Source organism: Amphibalanus amphitrite, unplaced genomic scaffold, assembly GCF_019059575.1.
Source record: "Amphibalanus amphitrite isolate SeventyFive unplaced genomic scaffold, NRLGWU_Aamphi_draft 000000F_arrow, whole genome shotgun sequence".
NCBI classification, from domain to species: domain Eukaryota; kingdom Metazoa; phylum Arthropoda; class Thecostraca; order Balanomorpha; family Balanidae; genus Amphibalanus; species Amphibalanus amphitrite.
The window spans coordinates 2,912,514-2,937,322 of record NW_024881498.1 but is presented as its reverse complement, the minus strand read 5'-3'; the positions used below and the strand labels follow the sequence as shown (position 1 = coordinate 2,937,322).

At 48.4% G+C, this 24,809-nt stretch overlaps 1 protein-coding gene across 1 annotated transcript; it reads right to left on the bottom strand.

Annotated features, from left to right (window-relative positions):
- Nucleotides 1-387: 387 nt before the first annotated feature.
- LOC122364576 lies at nucleotides 388-16,957 on the bottom strand. The gene is made up of 10 exons (XM_043335511.1): nucleotides 16,722-16,957; nucleotides 14,223-14,300; nucleotides 13,825-13,893; nucleotides 13,526-13,603; nucleotides 12,939-13,007; nucleotides 12,639-12,716; nucleotides 9,028-9,102; nucleotides 8,760-8,829; nucleotides 7,194-7,231; nucleotides 388-3,113 (listed from the first exon to the last, which is right to left on the bottom strand). Exons 2-10 carry the CDS (start codon nucleotides 14,296-14,298, stop codon nucleotides 763-765), a joined length of 2,904 nt encoding a protein of 967 aa, XP_043191446.1. The 5' UTR covers nucleotides 14,299-14,300; nucleotides 16,722-16,957; the 3' UTR covers nucleotides 388-762.
- Between the last annotated feature and the right edge of the window lie 7,852 nt (nucleotides 16,958-24,809).

Here is a 24,809-nt window from a genome sequence, read left to right as displayed (position 1 = left end):
GGTGACCTCGGTGACGGGCATTCTGTGGACGGGGGCTGAGCCAGATGGACGCGAGGAGAATAAAGAAGGAGAAGAACTCGGCCTTTACATATGCATGTTCGAAGACAATATGGATATAATGCAATTCCACTACATGCTAAAATTGCGATTGAGCATATATTCGGACTTAGGTTGGAGTAACAACGTTCGCTATTCTGCACGATAGGTGTTAACTGGACGCCATGTGGTCTGTACTATTAGGAATGGTGATGCATTTGAGGTAATCCTAACAATCTGCAAAATATCACTTCACTAATTTGGTAATGTTCATTACCGCCGTTTTAAAGTTAAATATTTCAATCGGTTATCCTTTGGTATCGGCAGCCGTGTCGTCCTGAAACAAGCTAACAACAACAGCATCCCTTTATTGCTCAGTCAACCCATCTATGTGACTTAATAAACGGATCTTTTAGCAAAATCGCATTTCACGACTAGCGATCACGACTAGCAGCACTGCACAGCTGCCTAACTTTTTGCAGCTGATGAATAAAAAACTGGAAGCATTAAAGCAACAGCAGCGAACGATAAGCATCATATTAGCATCACACTAATTGACAAACGTCGGCATCTGCACTCTTAGCAACTAATGATGTTGCACTCTTAGCAACTCCAAAAACGTTGGTCAGTTCAACGACGTCAGTTAAGCTCGGTGTAGCGTAGTGTCCGTTCAGTCAGATGTACTTAAGTACACTTGCGCCCTTTCACCCTACAGGAGCGTCTTACTCACTGGGCCCACTTTTTTCGGGCCTGGATCCGGTTGTATACACAGTTTTTCACATCCGTCCACGATCTCTCCGAGAGTGCGCTCTCACATTCGATGGCGTTGACGCAGTCCGCCTTTCCGGGTACCTGGTGCCTTTCTATAAAGGACTTGAATCTCGAGTTTATAGCCCTGTTTTCGTCTGCCGTCCATGTCTTCCTCTTCACAGGTGCCCGTTGCTGCTTGGATATCCGTGCTCGGGTCGTGACTGGCGGTTCTGAATCACGAGACTGTGTCGGACTCCGGACTGCGGACTGCGTACTGGACTGTACTGCGGACTGTGAACTCTCTGGCTCTGGCCGACTCTGGATATCGTCGTCCACCTCGTCGTCAGTGTTGTCCTGATTCTCGTCTGCAAGGTCCTCGGGCTCGTTCGGTATGTCCTCCAGTCGAATCTCCGCCAGGCTTTTCCCCCTCCATGCTACTATCCCCCGCTCAGACGCCATCAGCAGCTTGCTCACTAGAGCCAACTGAGTAGTAGCTTCCGGCATTCTGTAGACCTCGCGGTGGACACGAATGTCATGGCCAAGAAACGTGGCCAGGAGGTCCAGTTCATTGTCTTTCAGGTTTAGGACCTGCGAGAGGGTGGCGATATGCTTGCGGAGCTTGGTGGATGTCAGAAGGGACGGTTTGTGAATTCCGCTAGATACCGCGACTTTGCGGAGGCAGTCAGATCCGCGCAGCGGCCTGTCATCCGCCGACATACTGTTGGCGAAGACATATCGCGACGCGCCGACCCCTGCCGCACCTCGACATTTCAGCAGCAGCTCGATGCTCGCACGCATATCGTGAGTGAGCAGTATAGGCACGCCCCTCCCCTTTTTTCCCCGCACCACGACTCTCGTTAGATTGTCCGCCAGATGCTTCTCAAACTCGGTTAGGGCGCTAGCCACTTCAGGGTTGCCGTTGGTGTTTGAGATGGCCTTCTGGTAGGCGTCCACCGTCATGGACGACGCCTCCCCCTGTCTCCTCCGATTGAACATGATCAGCCTCGCCAGCACCAGCTCCGACAGATTCTTGTACGCCTTGGCAGTAGCGACCTCTCTGAGTTCGTCTGTCCTCTTGGCCGTTTCTTCGTCCAGGTAGCGGTGGACGCTTTGGATGTCAGCTGCTACCGGCATCTCATCCTCCCTGTTCCACCTGTCCTCTTCCAGCGTCACCATCGCGTGTCGCGCCACCCGCTTTGTCCACTGAAGGGCGTAGAGTTCGAGGAACCCTCGAGTCTCGCTCGTGTCCTCACTTTTCTCGATCTGAGAGGCGAGGAGCTGATCAGCACACATCTTCAGACTCTGCCCCACCTTTATCGCCAAGGAAGGGGTGCTGTATCTGTTTGTCCCGGGATGGAAGCCTGAGAGTTCGCGAACAGCCGCAGTCAGCTGCGAAAAGCTCCCAGCCCTGATGAAGTCTCGGAGGTTTACCTCCGGTTCGTCCTGCCTCAATAACTCCAATAGCCGCCCCAGCTCCCTCATTCGGTTTCTTATGTTCTGGATGTCCTTGGCCTCCTCGCCATGCTTGGCACACAGACATTCACCGAGCGAAAGAATCATCTCATCCGTTTTGCATAGAAGTGACACCTTATCAATACACATTGAGGAGAGGATCTTCTGGAGCTTTGCCGAACAGGCGACAGTTGGCGGCATCTGTGCCCTGGCACGGGCCTGGACTCGCCCTCCTTCTGAAGGGTTACAGATACGTACGTGCCGCCATAGGGTCTTACGAACAAAAAACCCTTTGCAAGTGCCACAGGCCACAAAATCTCGCCCCGTCCTGGTCATTCGAGCCCTGTTGCAGGCGATTAGTTCTCCCTTCTTCTCCCCCGATCGTACAGCAATGTTATGGCGATAGTTTCCCTTCTTCCTCAGGTCACTGAATGCTTTCCTCCTTTCGGCGGAGTGCTTCGGATGCACCAGCGCCAGTTGCACGTCAGTCTCCGTCCCATGCGATCGCTGTAGATGTCTGGTAAGTTTAGCCTGTGGCAGCTCGCAAAAGAAACAAACGTTGCGCCTGTCCCATCGACGTCGTCCTGGACAGTTGGAAGTTCTAGCCACCGGACATAATTCGCCCGTTGCCGATCTCATCGACTCAGTCCCTGCAGCGGCCAGCCTCGATGGACCCGCACTCCCAGTTCCTACCTCGGACACGTGACTGTCACCCACCGCTCTTCTTGTAATCCTCGCGACAGGTGCTGAGGGGTCTGACTCCAGTCCGGGGTAGCGTGGCAGGTCGGATGAAACCACCGAAGCCGGAATTTCATAATCCGAGTCAGGACTGTAGTCAGGATCGTCGTCAGGATCGTCATAGCTGTCTGCGCCATCTGCGAAAAAGAAAGAAAAAATGTTGCAGCTACCCAGAATGTTATGCGTCCGCCAACAACAATATATTTGGTGCATGGCGGGTGAGCCTCGACAAGGGGCCAATCTAACCCTATTCCCTGCGGGCGCCTAGAATCGCATTCACCTGCGAGGATGGGAGCAGATTTCGCCCCCTCTCCGTAATCTCCGAAACTACCGGGCCGATTTCCAAAATTAAAAATGCCAATCGAAAAATCAGGAAAAACTTCCTTCGGAACCCTTATTCAGTAGACCTCAGATGACCCGATGACGTCACACAGGTAAGGTCAGTCAAAATTATCGGCCTATGTACACCCGGGCGCAAAACAACGATGCTATTCAACGATGAACAATGCTCACACTTCTCCCTCACGAGCTCACCGGCCCCTCCAGTGAACGGTGACTCTAGAGAACGACTCTCCGTGGACAGAAAAGAGCGGAGCGGCTGAATATTGGGCTAGCGGCAAGTGCGGTGATGTGATATTGTATTTGAATTTGGGAGAGTGGATACCAAATCGGTAAAAGATAAATGCAGTTAACCCGCGCCCCACTGGGGGGGGCTATTTATAGCCCCCCTGTCGTTTTTCTGGGCCCTGTTTCACGGCACGCCGCTTCACTCCGCTTCAGCGCGCTTCACTGAAGCGGTGAGTTCAAGGTCATTCCGATACTAAGGCATGACGTCATCACAAAACGCGAGCGCGCTGCATTATGTTGCTTGCAGTATTGTTTTGCATTGAAATATGACACAGAATACAAATATAAAATGTAGCGGCCATATTTCAATGAGAAGCAACACCGCAAACAATATAATACAGCGCGCTGGCGTTTTGTGATGACGTCATTTCTTGGCATCGGAGGTTCCGTTTAACTCACCGCTTCAGTGAAGCGCACTGAAGCGGAGTGAAGCGGCGTGCCGTGAAACAGGGCCCTGGAATATCTTCTAAACCGCTGGACGTATAATCACGAAACTTTCAGTACCTTCGCCTGCATCAATTTGACACCTCATGTCCAAATAAAAACTTTATAGCTCCCATAGGTCGGCCGGAAATGACGTCAGGGTGACGTCATGTTCGGCCGATTTTGATGCAAAACATTGAACTACGGCAATCGCTCTCAAGAGCTTAGTTTTTAAGATAGATCCAAGTTCTTTGCATGATAGGACTCAGAATGAACAGGGCTATCAAACTGCTATCTCGGATTTTCAAAATTTTGAAAATTTCAAAAATTATACATATAAACTTTCAAAAATTCTTTTTGAAATTTTTCAAAAAAATTTTGCTTTTTCGAAAAAACGGAATATATGTGATAGAACACATACCGGTGACCTACTCTAGGAAGTTTTAAACCGATATCTTCAAAAATAGCCAAGTTATACGCTCTATAGAACAAATATCAGTCATTATTAAATTTTCAAATCAATTTTTCGGTACGTTTTTGACATTGTACACCAAAATAAATAGCACCATCGTGTTCCTGAGCTCAAACTGCATCTGATACACCTTTTTGTTGAAAAATTTCAACTTCAAAATTTGACCTTTTTTGACCTGAAAATGACCTGACCTCAGCTTTTTTCAGCTGAAAATGGCCTGATATGACACAGACGACACTGATTTCGAAATCTATGGCCTAAATGGACCATAAAACATGTGTCATGTGACCGATTAAATATAATATTTCCGTGACCTAGGATGACCTGGCCGTGACCTGAAAAATTCAAAGTACAAGTTTGGTACCCTCAGGGTATCTTAGGCATGTCTTCATGAGTGTGTAAACCAAAAATGAGCCTGATCCGACTTTTCAGCCGGCGGCCAGAGCCCAAATAGTTAACCCACGAACCGCTGGGGGGGGGGGCATAAAGTTGCCCCCCTTTACGTTTTGTGGAATATCTCCGAAACCCGATGAGCTACGAACGTGAAACTTGGCACAGCTTCAAATGAATACCTAGGCAATGTTTGAGGAAAGTTTGGTGGTTGTAGCACTTAAGATGACGTCACAGTGACGTAATAAAGTTTTGTCGTTTTCCGATAAGGACCGTTTCTGATGTCGCTGAGCATGAAACTCAACTGTAAATGAACTAGACAGCACCTGCTGTCATCCTAAAACATCTTAGTACACTTCCAACTAGTTCGTGGCCAATAATCGGCCCTTTATATTCGGTCTCATATGTCGGATATATCGTGAGGAAACTGAGAGTCGCAAATCTATAATTTTACTTCTGACGTCACTGTGACGTCATTTCAAATGGGATCGACACCAAATTTGGACACAACCTCGGCTAGGTATTCAGGAAGATGTGTGCAAAGTTTCGCGTCTCTATCTCTTCGCGTTGCGACGATATCGTCGCAGAAGTAAAGGGGGGGGGGCAACTATATGCCCCCCCCCAGCGGCTGGCGGGTGGCGCGGAGGCCCAGCGGCCGCCGGGTTAACAAGCCAATACGTCGATAATTTTTACTTTGATCTGACCTGTGACGTCATCGGTGACCTCGAGATCAATAAAATCGGATAAAATTAGGTTTCGCTCGACAGTTTTCCAGGGCTATCAGACGCCGTTTGAATTTTGACAATCGGTCCAGTAGTTTCGGAGTTAGGAGGGGGGGGGGGCTATAAATAGCCCCCCCCCCCCAGTGGGGCGCGTTATTAAAAAACCCCAGTGTGGGGCGCGGGTTAACCCTCGCACGACCAGGCCATTTCTCATAACACGAACGACCAGGGGGGGGGGGGGTTGTTACGACCCTCCCCCTGGCGATTGGCTCCTATGGCACTTAGAAACACCAAATTTACAGGGTAGATGGGTCTATAGGAGATCTCGCCCCTGTGCAAGTTTGGTTGCTCAAGGTCAATATTTAGGGGGGTTTTGGGGGGTATAAATGTAAAATTTTTGCTAAAACAGGCTAAAAGTTTTTCGCTTATAACTTTTGATCTAATTAAGATAGAGCAAAAAGAAAAGCACCAGTGAACTCAGCACGTCAAGGCGCGTCGAATGATATACTTGTTTGCTTGCTTAAGTGTACTTAAAAAGTTAAGCACATCTTAAGTACATCTTAAGTCTTAAGAGTGGTCAAAATGCTTAATGTTGCATATCATTCGACTCGGATGTTCAAGAGGAACAGAACGATGCCATTTTGAAAGCTGTATCTTTATTGTGTGACAAGTTTTTGGCACAAACGTCATTTGACCTCAGTTGACCTCATTTGACCTGACCCATGGATAAGTACACCAAACAAAGAAGCACCAAGTGACATAATGTTAAGTACTGTTGTTTCAAAGCACCAAAGTGATAGAACGAAGCGGATATCGCCAGTATTTTCCGAATTGAATATTTTCCCATAGGCTTAACATTATGACGTAATGACCTCTAACTGACCTCAGGTCAGTGACATGAAAAAAACTGGAATATATGTTATACAACTCGGTGAACTTAGGACATCCTGAAAGTTTGAAGGAAATCAGTCAAAAACTGTGAGTTGGACAGGTGCATAAAGAAAATTGAAATTTGACCATGACCTTGTACCGGTTTTTCTGACCTGGTGACCTGACCTGAAACGGCAGAGACCTGAAATTTTCAGGGAAGGTGCCAAAAGGTTGCCCCAGAGGGTATACCAAATTTGGCGGCGCTACGCGCCGCCGTTTTAACGTTATTTGCGAAAAACCTCAGGGGGGGGGGTTGATACAACCCCCCCCCCCCTAGGCGTTCTAGGGTTAAGAGACGGCCTGAAGTCCCTTGGCTCCGTGTCCCGAGAGCCAACTATACAGGGCGAAGTGATCTGCCTTTGCGATAGACCTAAATCCATCCATCCGATCCAATTCATGAATAAGGGCTTATCCACATCTGTCCATATCCAGACCATCTTTCGGGCCTTCAATCCATATCCATCCACGCATTTTAAGCTATTTTTATACCCATCTATATCACGTCACATGGATATCCGCGGATATCCACGGATATCTATATCCATGTCAATCTCTATTTTGTTGTAACGCACTTTTCCCAAAGTAAACTTATGTTTTGCTTACACTCTTTTAATCAGCACCACCCTACCCCTATAATTTTATGCATGACTTACCTTCATTTTCGGTGTCACCAGGATCATCCGACTCTTGACTGAAAAAAAGGAACATTGTTTCAAACTTGGACGGAGGATTGGCATTCAATACATCATTCAAGACTCATTGAGACGCATCATTTTGGCCTGAAAAGGTCAAAGTCAAAGTTCGACCACAGGTCAAGGTCACCTGGTGCCCCAAAGAGGTCATCTTGCATTTTAAAAGACTTGCCTCGACAAGAGAAAGACATTGAGACTGTATCTGCCGGTATCTTGTTTTCGTATATATGCTGGATAATAAATAGCCCTGAAGTTGGACAAGTGAAAAAAGCCTGACCTGCATAACTTCATTTGACCTTAACTTATGATCTTAACCAACTTGGCATGATCATGAAAAATGTCATAGGATGTCAAAGATACCAGTGATAAGGTCTTGAAAAATTGGCGCCACCGTTTTTGAGTTATGGACGAAAAAACTCAAGGGGGGGGGGGTTGAAATGAAACCCCTCCCGGTATACCGTGGGTTAACCTGCCATGGGTTAACCTTCGCCCGGGTCGAGGGGGGAGGGGGGGGTGTTTTTGGCCACACCTGCCAGTTTTTTGCGCGTGTAAGGAAAACCGCGGCGCACAGCGCCGCAAAAGTTGGTATAGCTTATGATGCATCCATTTCGCATCCTGTGTGAAAACATTGATCCTATATCACATAGGATCATGTCACCAGGTCAAGTTAAGTAACCATTCCTCTCAAAAACTTTGTGAATCTGTCACTCCTACAATTTACATCCCAGAAGTTTGAAACCTGGGCTTTTGCATGAGGAAATCAATATGAACGATTCGTATATCACGGAATTTTCATATCGGTGACCTAAGGTCAGGTCAATTTTGCGACCTTTCCATTATATGTAAGTCAATGGGAGAAAATTCAAATGCTTTTCTTTTGGCCGAAAACACCCTCAAACATCGTGACACAGGTAAATATGACACACTGAACCGGAAAACTGCACATATGGGCTATGACCCCTTTTCTGTCCCTGAAGTCATCTCAGGTCATGAAATGTCTTTAACAGTTTTTTTTTTTAGCATAACTTTAGATAGAAACATGCTAGAGCGCTGAAAACACCATGAATACGTTCAGCTCAACAATGGGAATCGAATGACATGCACAATGACCTTTTCTGTGAGTGTGACCCTGACCTGAGGTCAAATTTTCAAATTGACCTTTTCAGGTACTTATAGTTCATTCGACGCGTCTCGACGAGACAAACGCGATGCCGGGCAAATCAGCGTCATACAAGCTGGGAGTGAAACATTATGGCACACAACCCTTTTCCGCAAAAACGTCAAATTTTGATAGTTTTTGCCCTCTGGAGGCTAAACCGTTGGCCTTAGGTCAAACATGAAAACAATACTCAGAAAGGCTAGTCTGTGATCCGGAATACTTGGTCAGTCAGATGTTTGTTCGAATCTGCGCCTGAGTATACCTGACTGCTGAAATATACAAATTCAACTCGACATGTTAAAAAAATCACTAATTTCGTAAGCAAAAGAACGACAAGAAGTAGAGCGAGAAAAAGACAATATACTCACACAGTGTCATCCAGTGTAGTGGCATCCATTTGTGGCTTCACTGCGACTGACGGCCGGCCTGACGACACCCCTGTCGGATAAAATGCCAAGTTAAGCCAATGTCGAGGGGAATGTAGCACACCACAAGATGCACAAACATCAGCCGCATGTGCTCAAAAGGACAACCCTCGAAACAATCATGGCATCCCGCTTTACAATGCGCCGCGGGATCCAATCAATGGTAAAAAATACATATTCAAATGTGTAAGTGGGTGTGAGTTATACATACTTGACACACTTCGGTGGGATCCAAGAGGGGGCGTTCGCATAACGTCCACGACGACCTGGCTTGGGATCGTATCACCTGAAACAGTACCTGTCGTCACATTGCGCAATATCATACATTCTGCACAACAGTGCAATCCTCACCCACCACTTTTTGTGAGCTAGTAACCCACGAAGCATCTGGCCGACGATATTTCATTCGTGTTATTTTTGAAAATATTAACTTCACTTCGTTCGGTTAATATTTTAGCAAAAGTAATGCCCTCGAAAACACCCTTGGCTAGGCACACCGAATAATCTGCCGTGACAAACAAGAAAAGCGTAACTCGCATTTTTTTCGATTTGAGATTTTGATACCATCAGATAGAGTATAGCAATCTCCATCTATCTGCAAAACCGTTTTTCAAAATTCGCATAACTTTTCGAGTTATATCAAATTTAATTTTTCGAGAAAAGCGTAGGTGTTTTACTGCCTACCTAACAGTAAGCAAAAAAAAAAAAAAAAAAACGTAACTACAAACGCAGCTATTAAAAAGTATCTACAGCGGTCAGGACGTTGTGTGAAGGTAAGAAAAGCGCAACTAAGTAGTTACTCTTTTCTTGCTTATCACCGCGCTGACTTCCACGCACCCTACGCCTTTTGGCCACTCAGGTAAGTGCATAAGACTTGGCAGATGTTTAATTTTGCGAGGAAAATATGCATACAAACGAATAAAGCCTTCCCTGTTTGTGTTTGTCACTTTCCTTTGTTTCACCAATACCTTCTAGTAGGTATCTGGGCGTTTGAATGAAGAAAAACTGTAAGATAAAAGCAACCAAAGTTGAAGACCACCAACTTGAAATAGTATAGGTATGGGGTGCCATAGTTTGGGACCAAGGCCAAACGAGCGATATCAAATATTTCGCTTTATTTAATGCGGTAACTTTGCTCGCGGTGAACTCTACCAAAAGGGTTTGCAAATTGTGGTTGAGGAGCAGAGCTGGTCTCTGAAGAGGTTTATAATTGAAACGATAAAAATACAGAACAAAGGTGCAGCTAACGGAAAATGCGAAATCAGAAGTAGAGTCGAGCGAGTTCTGGTGAAATGGGGCGATCAGGGGCGGGATATTCCCACTACGTTCCGACATCCCAGTATCAAGAGAGGCGACCCCCCCCCCCCCCACGGCCACCCGACCTGCCAGCACGAACAGAGGTGACCCCATGGCCGCCCGGCCTGCCAGCACCGAAGGAGGCTGCCGCTCGACCTGCCCTACATGCCAGCTCTGGCAGTGGTGACCCCACGGCCGCCCGGCCTGCCATCATCGGCAGATACGACCCCACAGCCGCGCGACCCGCCAGCACCTACGGGGGTGACCCCATGGCCACCCGCCTTCCCGACCTGCCAGCACCGGTGGAGGCGAACCCATGGCCGCCCGACCAGCCTGCACCGGCAGAGGTGACCCCACGGCCGCCCGCCCTGCCAGCACCGGCGGGGGCGACCCCACGGCCGCGATCGCTAAGCATGAAACATGAAGTCTTAACACGAAAAGTCGTGACTAGCTTAAAAAGTATCTGAAATGGAGAAAAGACATTTGCGCCCTGGCGTATTTGAAACACCGCATATTCGCCCATGCCATGAGATCTCGCAAGCCAAAAAAGCGTAACTGCGTATTTACGCTTCTTTTCCATTTCACTATGCCGCGCGCTGCACATACGGTTGCCGGACTTGAGTGAATGTAGTTACGCTTTTCTTCCCTACTTGCCCCGCTCAGGCACGTACCCAGGATTTTGCCCAGGAGGGGGCCACCTACTCTCAAAGGGGCCCCTGCCAACCCAGGCAGAGGCGTGTCCAGAACCTTTCGATGGGGGGCTGGGTATAGTGAGGTCAGTCCTTCTTGCAGACGGGCCCATCTGTAACGGTGTTAGCCCTAAGAAAATGTGGAAAATTGGCAGGCGAAAATATCATTTTGCCTGAAAAGTATGCATAACATGCACAGAAACTTATGAGCGAGCGAAGCGAGCGTGCGCCTCAGAGTCACCGGTGTGGGTCCCTCGGAGGCACTGGTGCGGGGCGCTCAGAGGTGCCAGTGAAAGGCCATCAGATGCAATGGTGTGGGGTCTTCACAGGCGCCGTTGTGGGGGCCTAAGGGCTTCGAGAAACTGGTGGGGGCCAGCATAGGCATGTGTGGGTCCTGACAGTTACTGCTGGCTCTTCACAGGCCGACAAGGGACCCTCAGAGGCCGGTCAAAAACTCTCAGAGTCGCTGGTAAATGCCGTCAGATGCGGTAGCGGTCGGCTCTCAGAGGCACCGGTGTCGGGGCTCTTAGTGCCACCAATGTGGGTCCTTAAGAGGCACTGTGTGTGGTCCTTAGAGGTGGCGTGAGGGCCCTCGCAGGCGCCATTGTGAAGGCCCTCAAAACACTGGTGGGGGTCGTGGGGCCATAACAGACGGGTGTGGGGCCCTTACAGCTGATCCCTCATTAGCCAGCTAGGCCCTCAGAGGCTGGGAAGGTCTCCCACAAGCCGGCATGGGGCCCCTCTGGAGATAAGTGTGGCTACTTTAGAGCCCACAAGCTGCTCTCACAAGCCCAGTGGAGTCCTTTCCAACTGAAGGGTGGCCAGCGTGGACCCTCTGCCGCCAATTGGCACCGCAGGGTCCCTCGGGCCCGGAGGAACCTAAACCCGATAACGGGCACATGCCCCCTCGCCCGCTGGCTATGCCACTGAATACAAGTGGTCAGGGGCCCCTTATCGGGGGCGTCTCAGGTGACCAGGGGCCTTTCAATTGACCAGAGCCCACTAGGTGACCAGGGGACCCTCTAATAACCAGGGGCCAGTTATACCAGGGGCACCTCGGGTAACTAAGAGCCTTCATATGGCTGAAGGGGCCCTTCAGATTACCAGATACTCCCCGGCAAACATGGCCCCTCAGGTGACCAGGGTTTCTTCAGATTACTGCCCAGGGGCCACCCAGGTGATCAGGAGCCCCTCAGGTAACGAGGGACCATCATATAACCAGGGGCCCGTCAGGTAGCCAGAGGCCCCTAAGATAACCAGGAGCCCCTTAGATAACCACGAGCCCCTCATATCCAGGGGCCCCTCATATAACCAAAGGCCTCTCAGATAACCAGGGTCTCTCAGATAACCAAGGGTCCCTCAGATAACCAGGGGCTCCTCAGATATCCAGATGCATCTCGGGTAACCAGGGCTGCTCAGATTACCAGGGGCCCCTCCGGTGACCAGGGGGCCCATCAGGTGACCAGGAGACCCCTACCAGGAGGCCCCTCGGGTAACCAGGGGGCCCTCAGGTGACAAGGGCCCCTCAGATAGTCAGCCACCAAGGGCACCTCAGGTGACCAGGGGACCCTCAGATGACCAGGGAGTCTCTCAGGTGACCAGGGGGCCTCAGATGACCAGGGGTCCTTCATGTGACCAGGGGACCTCAGGTGACCAGGAGGCCCCTCAGTTGGTCAGGGGCCACTCAGGTGACCAGGAAGCCCCTCAGGTGATCAGGGGGCCCCTCAAGTGACGAGGGGCATGACCAGGAGGCCCGGCAGGTGGTCAGGGACCCCTCAGGTGATTCTAACGATATGGTGCAACAAAATATGAATCATTAATCAACTATGTCGCTTACCCAGTGGCAGGGCAGGCAAGACGGGGTGAGAGGAACGCCTGGTGGCGGCGTCGGTCGGGCCTCGATCGAGATCCATGCCTGCGAAATACAAGTGATGGTCATTATGCGATACTGGTCCAGTGAGAGTAAAACCACACAACTAAAAAGTACGCTCAAAACCATGTAAGAACTATGTGAATGATTTCTGAGACACTAGCTTCAAATTTGATGAGTTGAGGGTAGAGTAGCCTGATTACGTCAAACACTGAAAATATAAATCAGTAACAGTTCAAGCGATCGCTTATCAACGATATCGCTTACCCTGTGTCGAGGCCGGCGGAACGACATCGTCGCCGTTAGCGGAACAGCCGTCCGCCTCGACATCGTCACCTGTGAAATAAATGGACGTGGCAAATTTTAAGTGAGTTACGATTTGTCGTTGTTATTCTTTTAATATACGGTGAATTAATACTTACTCGTAGCGGCGACCTCTGCTAACGAGTTCAAGAACCGGCTTGATAGTCACTGGTCTGATCATATTTATGACATACCTACTTAAGCTAGAGCAATAACCGAGGTTCAAAGAGCTCGATGAGAACAGGTCCAAAAGGCCTCTGGCCTCCCAAAGTCCCGCCAACCGTAAGGTAAAGTAATGTGAGGTTTAGGGAAAATATTAAGAACGTCGATCTACGGGGCTCCTATGGGGCATTTAAAGTCCATTCACGGTAAGGTTCCTTCAGCTAAATTGATCCTATGGCCGATTAGACGTCGTAGGCTAAATTTAAAGGAAATCGTACGGGCGGCCCCACGCAACGTGCATTGGCGTCGGGAGACGGCGGGCTTTGCCTAGTTGATTCTAACGATATGGTGCAACAAAATATGAATCATTAATCAACTATGTCGCTTACCCAGTGGCAGGGCAGGCAAGACGGGGTGAGAGGGACGCCTCGTGGCGGTGTCGGTCGGGCCTCGATCGAGATCCATGCCTGCGAAATACAAGTGATGGTCATTATGCGATACTGGTCCAGTGAGAGTAAAACCACACAACTAACAAGCACGCTTAAAACCATGTAAGAACATGTGAATTATTTCTGAGACACTAGCTTCAAATTTGATGAGTTGAGGGTAGAGTAGCCTGATTACGTCAAACACTGAAAATATAAATCAGTAACAGTTCAAGCGATCGCCTATCAACGATATCGCTTACCCTGTGTCGAGGCCGGCGGAACGACATCGTCGCCGTTAGCGGAACAGCCGTCCGCCTCGACATCGTCACCTGCGAAATAAACGGACGTCGCAAATTTTAACTGAGGTACCATTCGTAGTTGTTATTCTTTTAATATCCGGTGTATAAATATTTAGGAAAAATATAAAGAACGTCGATCTACGGGGCTCCTATGGGGCATTTAAAGTCCATTCACGGTAAGGTTCCTTCAGCTAAATTGATCCTATGGCCGATTAGACGTCGTAGGCTACATTTAAAGGAAATCGTGCGGGCGGCCTCACGCAACGTGCATTGGCGTCGGGAGACGGCGGGCTTTGCCTAGTTGGTTCCAACGATAAGTTGCAACAAAATATGAATCATTAATCAACTATGTCGCTTACCCAGTGGCAGGGCAGGCAAGACGGGGTGAGAGGGACGCCTCGTGGCGGCGTCGGTCGGGCCTCGATCGAGATCCATGCCTGCGAAATACAAGTGATGGTCATTATGCGATACTGGTCCAGTGAGAGTAAAACCACACAACCAACAAGCACGCTTAAAACCATGTAAGAACATGTGAATGATTTCTGAGACACTAGCTTCAAATTTGATGAGTTGAGGGTAGAGTAGCCTGATTACGTCAAACACTGAAAATATAAATCAGTAACAGGGGCGTCGCCACGGCTCCCCAACTTGTACGGACACATTCTGTCAGCCGTAACACTCGTCAGAGGTGTAAACCCATGCGGGCCCGTGGAGGGCATTTTCCCCCACCCCGGAGGAATAGTTGCGATAGCCCCCGAATGCCTAGGGGGCCTAGGGGCTTCGGAAAAAATACAAACACATTTTTGATACCTACATTAGGGTAGATGGCAGGTCAGCGACCCCGAGCTGCGGTTTTTTTTTTTGCAGAGTTCTTCAGCAAAGAAGGTGGTGCCAACGCATTAGTCATATCAAGATACATCGAATGACATATAGTTAGGTTATTGAAACGGTCAAGTCTTATGTTGACCTTATGTGACCTCAAATGGCCTTTGGTTGACTTTTGCACATGATCAGTCTCATTTGCTGTATTTGAAGTCGCTGGTCACAATTTTGTCATTTTCTTTTGCTCTAAGCATTCAGTTAGTTTAGTTAGAGCCTCAGGATGACAAAAGTCACATAATTATTATGGCTGACGTATCAGTGAATTAGTCTATAGAATGATACAGAGTGTAACGACATTATCCGCAAACCTTTCTTTCAGCTGTAATTAAGAAACAAACAACCTGAGGTTGTTTCCCTTTGATAATGATATAGCCACCGTTCATAAGATCATATTTAGAAATGCCTAGAACATTCCAGCTACTGGGTTTTTAAGCACAGTGGGTTTGATGTGGACCGACGCCGTATTAGCATGTGCCTACCAGTTGCTCTGTCGGGTCCTGCCGGGTGTCCCCTTATTCACCTCTTGCTGGATAAAAGTCCATAAGATCTCGATGGAATTAGGATGAAAACTATTTCCAAGCCGTAGTCCGTTAGTCCAGAAGGATAAGAGCTTCTCCCGGCGTCACTTCTCATTCTCCTACGGACTAATTTGTCTGACAGGATGTTGCTCCGGTAATACTCGTCAGTCGTCACTGATGGTGGACTCTTCTGTCAATGGGTTGGCCAATGCACAGCTGGAACATCGCACAGCAGCTGAATTTGCTCCAGATCTGGATCTCGGCCGACACAGGTTCACATCACCACACAGCACCAAAAACGGTTTCGGCGTGCTGGTTGGTCAGTATCTGGCCGTGGGGGCTGGTTGGCTGCTTGGCAGGGGCGATGAAGCCGTGCTTGTGCCGCCTGCCAAGCACGAAATTGGGCCTGTTGCTTTAGCGCCTTCTCCAAGGCCAGAGTCCGCTTGCGGTCAATTGTCGAATAATTGACCAACGGCGCCCCTCTTAAGTGGGGCGGCTTTGGTGGCCGAGGAGGCGGATGACAGACCAACGGCGCCCCTCTTAAGTGGGGCGGCTTTGGTGGCCGAGGAGGCAGATGACAGAGTTCGACGTAAGTCACTGCCAACAGGACAGGGATTCATTGGATGGTAAAAGTGAACGCGTTGCACAGCAATGCTAAATACCATGGCATAGTATTCACATATGCCGTGAAGGTGGTAGGGAAAAATGCTAGGAGTGCGCACATTAGCTTTACATTGTTTCTGCAACTCCCATGCACTAAAGCGATCCATTATTTCGTGATTGGCGTGATAGGGTAAACATATAGCTACGCTTGTCCTGCACTTGCGCACGTGCAAAGTGAGACCTTGTTTGTTGTTTGTTTGTTGGGGGTTAGGGGCGCCGACGGCGAGGTCATTTTGCGCCCATAACAAAGATTTTAAATACGTCTTTAATTACTTACTTATTTACGTTTTATGCTTAGGATAGGAAAGTAACGGGGAAGTTAGCTGCACGGATAAAGGAAAATATGCTACCGTTATGGATCCAGCGCGAGTTAACTGAGAGAAGATCTAGGAGAGTCACTGTGGGCGCAAGATGCCCGAGGTGGTGTGACCGCATCCCGGCGGCAATTCAGCAGCACATGGGCCACTGAGAGTCGTTCCCCTCAGTGGGTGCAGTTCGGTCTATCTTCACCGCGCAGCAGAAGATAGACCGATAGAATATAGACTCTTGCGTGACATTGACTTTGGGGCTGCCTTGGATCGTAACTTTACCCACAAATAGGGGACTGATAAGCGTTAAGCTACTTCAAAACATGTGCAAAGACTGTTTTTCAGTCGTCGAAACTTGTACGGACATTCCGTACAAGTTTTCGGGCCTTCCAAAACATCTACGGACACTGTCCGTAGTGTCCGTAGTGGTGGCGACGCCCATGATCAGTAACAGTTCAAGCGATCGCCTATCAACGATATCGCTTACCCTGTGTCGAGGCCGGCGGAACGACATCGTCGCCGTTAGCGGAACAGCCGTCCGCCTCGGCTCAGGCCCGGGTGACCTACGCCCGGGTGGCCTACGCCCGGCTGACCTACGCCCGAATTGCCTACTCCATCGAATGTCTACGCCCGGGTGACCTACGCCCGGCTGACCTACGCCCGAATCGCCTACTTCATCGAATGTCTACGCCCGGGTGACCTACGCCCGGCTGACCTACGCCCGAATCGCCTACCCCATCGAATGTCTACGCCCGGGTGACCTACGCCCGGCTAACCTACGCCCGAATCGCCTACTCCATCGAATGTCTACGCCCGGCTGACCTACGCCCGGCTGACCTACGCCCGAATCGCCTACTCCATCGAATGTCTACGCCCGGCTGACCTACGCCCGGCTGACCTACGCCCGAATAGCCTACTCCATCGAATGTCTACGCCCGGCTGACCTACGCCCGGCTAACCTACGCCCGAATCGCCTACTCCATCGAATGTCTACGCCCGGCTGACCTACGCCCGGCTGACCTACTCCATCGAATGTCTACTGCTCCCCTCCTGTCCGATTAAAGAGTGAAGATTTCGCATACCAAAGTGACCCTTCCGGGGGAACCGGCACCCGCAAGTCAGGTAACAATGGGAAGGGTCGGAGGGACCGACCGCCGCGCCGCATGGTGACAGGTGATTCCCGGGACGTCCGAGCGTCGCCTTTCAGACGCATCGCCGCCTCCCCCCCCCCCCCCGCCGCGCCGTGCCGCGCCGCACAAAACAGACGGACCCTGTCGCGGAGCGAACTACCCGACCAGGCTGTCATCATCGGCGGAGAGCCTGAACTGCTTTTTTTTTAATCGTTGAGCTGATCAAGCTTGAGTAGCCATGCTTGCGTATTTCACGCTTCAGCCCTGCTGTGAGCCATGTTTTATGATTTCTCATTTCAGATCTTAACAATGATCTTAGGTAGGAAGAACCGTGAGAAACGCCCCTCCCCCTTAGCCCTCGCCGGTATAAGGGGGGGGGGGTCGAACAGCCCCCTCTCGGTTTTCGATAATAACTCGTGTAAAAACTCGCTGATCGCGACGGAACTTTCATTACCATCGCGTTCATCAATTTTACACCTACCCTAACAATTTCATGACCCTGACGCAAATGACCTTTGACCTGTGACCTACTTTTCGAGACCATGTTTGGCCGGAATCGCGATTTGGCGTATATGTCGTCTCCTCTTAGCCGCGCGTTTGCACTCTTTTCGTAGTTTCAAGCGTTCAAACATGTGATATGATATTGCTCCTATGCGTTAGGGTGGGTGTCTAGTTCACTTGAAGCTCAGGACAGGTCACTGACCTTAAATAAGCTCGGTTAAATTTTACATGTTTCTAGGCTAGTTTTTTTTTTTAGCTTAATTCGAATTTAGCAACCATATGAGCATTTACGAAGTAGTTTTGGTGCCATCGTAACATGTTACGAAGCTGTCAGAGGCGGTTGACACCTACTACGAATACCCGGCAAAACCACTACTGGTTGACCTGAACTGACCTGATCCGACCTGGCCTAAAAGCATGAAGACATCATCTGTGATAAAAACTAACATGATATTCGTGATCAGAACCCCGAATAACCTCGTAGCAGCCACACTTTACGACCCAACTGGTCTCGATTTTTCCGACTTTTGGGCCAATGACCTGGCTTGAAAGGTCAACCAATGACCTAGGACCTTAAAATTGGGTATCATCGGCTTCCTCTTGTCACGGGAAACACGCTCGTTTTTTCGCGAAGCTCTAGCTCCATCAGGGGTGAGACGGCAAGGGGGGTCCAACGGACTTCCCCCGCCCTTATACGTTTGCGGCTGTCAAAACACCAATACTGGCGAGGGGAAGTGTGTCACCGCTAGACTAGTTATTTGACCATATACTATTAGGTATTTATCTATATTTATTTATTTACGATCTCAAGCCTCCACGTGGTAGGTTTTAAAGCTTACGTCATTGCGCAGTATGTCTTAAAAGTACCGCGCAAAGTAACAGTGGATCCATCAAGCCTGACCGAGGAAGGACTGCTAGTCACCGAAACAATGGATATCCTCGTCCATTCCCCAGGTCAATTGGTTCGGTGACTTTCAAATTATAGCAGGCCCTTCCTCGGTCAGGGTTGATGGATCCACCGTCACTTTGCGCGGTACTTTTAACCCTCGCCCTGGCAGGGCATTTTTCATAACACGGCCTGGCAGGGCGGGGGGGGGGGGGGGTCGATGCGACCCCCCTCGCGATTGGCTCCTATGGCACCTAGAAACACCAAATTTCGTAGGTAGGTGAGCCCCCTGGATTTCTCACCCCTGTGCAAATTTGGCTGCTCTAGGTCAATATTTAGGGAGTTTTTGGGGGATATAAATGTAAAAATTTCGCTAAAATAGGTCAAATGTTTTTCGCTTATAACTTTTGATCAAAGATAGAGCAAAAAGAAAAGCAGACTGTACATAGGTACATTGGAGTGTTATGCATACATACATAGGTACAAACCATGGCCACAAGTTCATCGGTGCAAAACTCACAGCCTATATAACGCACTATGCCATATACTATTTTAAAGACCTTAGGCCTCTTGCACCAAACTACCTAGCTAGGTAAAATCGAAAAACCGGTTTCAGAATAAGCTAATCAAACGGTGGTAAATTTGTTTGCAATAGCCCAATACATAATCCTACAGGTGCTTGGTAAATTTTATACGCAAATTGTCACATTTGAGTCTTGGATTGTGTATACGATGCAAAATAATCCAAGCATTGGTGCAAGAGGATTTTGGTGCAAGAGGCCTCTTATCTTTCAACCATTCAACAAAATAATGCATAAAGCACTGGTATGCTGCATTCCAGCGTGATTGAGCTTTTCCAAGGCATTTCAAAACGGGGTGTTTTATCCAGAATTGGAGGATCAAAAGCATGCGAAAGCATGTAGTATTACGGGTATGGTAAGACGCTATACTTTGGTTGTCACCTGATTATGAGTTTCGTTTGCATAGAAAATGCATTTAACCCTCGCCGGCCGATGGGGGGACGGCGGGTGCCGCCCCCCCCCCCCTAGGGTTTTTTCCGCGATAGCTCCTAACACACTGGCGATAGAAAGCTGAAACTTGGCATACCTAACCTTTGATTCAAGCCGGACCTTTTGACACCAACGGCATTTTCGAGTCAGGTCAGGTCACTGACCTATGACGTTATAAGTGAACCTCTGCACGGTCTTCAGATGTCGCAACTTCACAACGCCCTCCCAGAGGAAACTCACAGGGAAATGAAACTTGCAGGATCAAGTATCCATAACGAGTCTCACAACTTGTATATCTCGGATTTTTCCTAAAGGTCATATGAGGTCAGGTCATTTTCGTGACCTCACCATTAAAAGTCAATGGGGAAAAATGAAAACTGCTATTCTGGCGCCGGGAACGATCTCCAACTATCTCAAGCACACAGAATCGTGATTTGATGTACTCCTTGCAAGGTTACATGCGTCACTTTTGCAATGTTGACCTTGCGTGACGTCATTTACAACGTCATCAAGGTCATTTTAGTTTTTCGTCAATCACTCCCGATCAAATTGAGCTAGCGAGCCAGGAAAGCTACCAATGAACTCAGGAAGACCTGCCGAATCGAATGATATGCGACATGACCTCTTTCGACCAGCTTCGTGACCTGGGGGTGCTAATTTTACACCTATCCTTAAAATTTCATGACCCTGACCCTAATGGCCTTTGACCTGTGACCTACTACCTTCGAGACCATGTTTGGCCGGAATCGCGATTCAGCGCATGTCGGCTCGCATCAGCCGCGTGTTTGCAGTCTTTTCGTGGTTTCAAGCGTTCAAACATGGGATATGATGTTGCTCCCATGCATTAGGGTGGGTGTCAAGATCACCGGGAGGTCAGGTCAGGTCATTTACCTTTGATGACCTCGGTTTTCTTTTTTGGAGTTTTACATGTCTCTAGGCTAGTTTTTGGATCAGAATTCGAATTTAGCAACCATTTGAACATTTACGAAGTAATTTTGGTGCATTCGTAACATGTTACGAATGCATTCGTAACATGTTACGAAGCTGTCAGAGGCGGTTGCCACCTACTACGAATACCCGGCAAAACCCTTACTGGTTGACCTGACCTGACCTGACCTGACCCGACCTGGCCTAAATGCATGAAGACATTATCTATGATCATTATTAACCCTCGCCCGCACATGGGGGGGGGGGGGTCCCCAGGTAGTCTTTCTGCTCTGCACTCAACATTTTTAGAGCTAGAGAGGTGATTTTTGGTATAGCTGCTCGTCTATCCTTTCTTGATGTCCACTGAAAGTTTCAAGTTTCTGTGATTTTTGGTTTCGGAGATATGACCTTGTTTGTCAGGTCATGTCATGACCCAAATGGCCAATTCTCAACATGTTGCGTTTGCCATGGGCCTTGTGAGCTTTTGACACCTTGATTTCGGCCTTTTTTGCCAGTCTTACCTCCCACCTATCATGGAACATGTTGTTCGACGATGTACAGGGGTCAAGGTCAGGGTCAAGGTCAACCTAGGTCATCTAAGATAATTGCGTTTTAGGCAAGCTGAATTTACTTTTTGTGAAGTTTTTTGCCTGCATTTCTGGTAAAAGCTTCTCAGATCATGATTTCATGTAATATGGACACAAAAACAATCGGTGCACACATCAGTATACACACAGACACACACAGACATACAAACACATATAACTGACCTTGACCTAACTTGACCTGAAATGACCTCAACAGCAAAAATCTGGTCGGGTAGTGTGACAAAGAGGTTCTAGCTGGCTTGGCACCAGAAAACGGCATCGTCATCGGTATATGATAAGCAGCGCACTTGATATCCAACGGTGACCCAAAACAGCAACATTTTTTAGTTTGACCTGACCTGGAAGGTCAATGACTGACCTGAGAAGGTAAAATCGGGTATCATTGGATTCGTCTCTTCCCAAAGAATCTTTTTGGTCTTTACCGCTAAGCTCTATCTCCAACAGGAACGAAACGGCGCGGGGGGGTGGCAACCCCCCCCCCCCCCATGTGCGTTCTAGGATGGGAAAATGGCATGTGCGGGCGAGGGTTAACATGATATTCGTGATCATCACCCCGAAAAAAGAAGCCTATAGCAGCCACCTTTACGACGTTCTAACATGTCCCGCTTTTCCCGACTTTTGGCCTTTGACCTGACCTGGAAGGTTAGCCGATGACCAAGGACCTTAAAATTGGGTATCATCGGCTTTCTCTCGTCACGGGCAGCACGCTCGTTTTTTTCTGCGGAGGTCTAGCTTGATAAGGGGCGAAACGGCAAGGGGGGGCAACAGACTCCTGCCCCCTATACGTTCGTGGCTGGAAAAACACCAATACGGGCGAGGGTTAAGAGTGTGTCCTTTAATAACCCGCGCCCTGATGGGGGGCCATTTTGGCCCCCACCCTGTGGTTTTTCTTTAATAGCGAGAAAATGGCGGCACGCAGCGCAGCCAAATTTTGGGTACCTTACCGGGCATCAATTCGACACCTTCACACAAAATTTCAAGTCACAGGTCACCTCAGGTCAGGAGTTATTGAGGTCAAACTGAAGTCATGTTCGAGTGAAAATGAGCAAAAACATGACATCTTGAAACGCTCACCAATTCTACAGTTAATAAGCAATTTTAAAGTTCTTTATGTGGTTGTGTAGAGAAAAGACGGCGCTACAAAACTGCTATCTCGGAATTTCAAAATTTTGGGATTTTGACCCCCAAAAATAAAAAAATATTTTTTTTTTAGAAAAACTCAAAAAATTTCCAAAATTTTTTCGAATTTCGAAAAAACCGGAATATATGTGATAGTCCCTGCGCTCTTCGATATACATACCAAATTTAAGATCGATACCTCTTTTTTGGCCAAGTTATAGCGAAAAAACTGTTAAAAATTGATGACGTCAAATTTTTGAACTCAATTTTTAGCAATTCTAGACCTTTTAGCGCAAAAAAGAGACCACCATTGAACTCCCCGTGACGAGCTGCATCGAATTGGTACCCATTTTATGCAAAAATATCAACTTTGAAATTTGACCTAATTTGACCTGACCTTGATCTGACCTTGACTTGACCTTGACCAAAACGTGACCTAAGCTGGCCTTAAAGTCTGCCTGATCCACATAATCGCATTTGTCATGTAAAATGGACCATGAAACATGTATCACACGACACTTTCATATTGTGACCCCCAGTGACCTGACCTCTGTGACCTGACCTGGTATCAGTGACCTCAAATAGCAAAATATGTGTTTGAAGAACATTTCCCCATCGATGATTGTCAATGAAATGCATTTTACTCGATTTTACAACGCATTTCTTGAAATGCCTGTAAACGGTGAAAATTCGACCTTTGACCTGACCTGTGACGTCATCGGTTTGTACGAGGTCAATGAAATTAGGTCACAAGGTAGTTCCCCGTTGGGGCTATCCAACGCCGTTTACCGCTTGTCGCTATGTTGCGTGGTTCTCGAGATCTTAGGGGGGCCAAAATGCCCCCCCCCCATCAGAACGCGTTGCTAGGCAGACCCCATCAGGGCGCGGGTTAACACAAAAGCTATTGTGTATTTGTGTTATTGTGTATTATTGGGTTTCTGAACCTGTTGATGGTATGCAATAAAAACAAAATAAATACAAGTGTAGAAGGTAACGGTTGTGGGAATGGTAGGTCGTTACAGGTCTCGCGGGTTTAGCGGTAGGTTTTGCACCTAGAAAATTTAGTGTACTTCAGGCTATATCTTCGTCGTCTTAAGCTTTTAAGTGTTGAAGATGCGATCGACTTGTTGGGTAACAAGCCGGCCACGATCGTGTAAAATTACTTCATTGTAGATCGATTAGTTTCTGAGATATAACCGGAAATGTAAAAGTGCCAAACCTACCGCTTAATCTCGCGAGACCTGTACAAATAAAGGCTTGCATAGTATTGACGGTATTGACGATATTTCGGAAAGTTTGGGCCCCCATCTTGTTTGGGCCCTTTTTCTGAAAACCTGCCCCCGCAAGGCGAAATCCGTGGCGCCGTCCCTGGTGCTGGGGGGGGGGGGGGATCCTGGTCGGCCTGTCCATTCGGACGGGCTAAGCCCCGGCGACTCTAGGCCCTAGGGTGTCTGCCCAGACAAATGTCTCCCCCTAATTCCTATCATTCTTCCGGCTCTGAAATGGTCTTGTCAGACCGAAAGGGCCTAACCTAACAAAACAAAAACAAGCAAGCAGCGTGCGCCAGTCGCAGCTGGGCTGGCTGTGCAGCGCCGGCTCTCGATGACACGTCTATGGCCGAGTGGGAATGGGCGTGAATTGGTGCGTGTGCCTGTAGGGGAAGGTGGGGTAAGACGGCCCAGCGGGGCAAGACGGACCACCAGCCCTCCCGGCTGAGCCGCTGCTGGTATCTACTGCTTTATGCACTCACTATGTTTGTTTTCCTTCGTAACAATGGCCACCTTGAGCTCATGCTGCTGCATAGCTTTTGAGTTATTGAGAAAAATGTTGTTTTTCGTCAAACCGATCTAATATAAGAGGTCTACGGGTGATTTAATTACGGCGCCTTTCTTGCATGATTAGTTTCTATTTTGCACTTAACTGTGAAGAACAAAGTTATAAACTTAGTTATAGTCACACTTTAGGAAAGGCAAGGTTTTGCAATGTTGGGCTATTTGACATATACGTCATGATAATGACAGAATTTAGATTTGGGGCAAGACGGACCACTGTGGTCCATCTTACCCTGTGGTGGTCCATTGTACCCTGCATATGGAAAGTTCTTTTCCAAAACATTGACACAAGTTTAAGTAAACTAATTTTTCAGGAAGGAGTCTTTGTTGCATGTGAGCCATGCATGCAAGTGCTCAGTTGGCATGCATTCATGCCAAACGACAATCAACACACATGTTCCCAGCTTTTAGCTGCACTTCCATCACACATGATCATGTGTTCTTTACTCATATGAGTAAAGAATAAAGGCGCATTTTGTTATTTTACCATTCTGGTTACTTTTCCTTACAAGAGTACAGAGCAGAAGTGTAACACACATGAACGGATAGCAGGCACTGCTGG

Coding starts and splice junctions, on each gene's coding strand:
- LOC122364576 (XM_043335511.1), bottom strand. CDS start 14,298: ATGGATCTCGATCGAGGCCCGACCGACGCCGCCACGAGGCGTCCCTCT. Junction 13,894..14,222: donor CTTGCCTGCCCTGCCACTGG/GTAAGCGACATA, acceptor TTTATTTCGCAG/GTGACGATGTCGAGGCGGAC. Junction 13,604..13,824: donor TCCGCCGGCCTCGACACAGG/GTAAGCGATATC, acceptor TGTATTTCGCAG/GCATGGATCTCGATCGAGGC.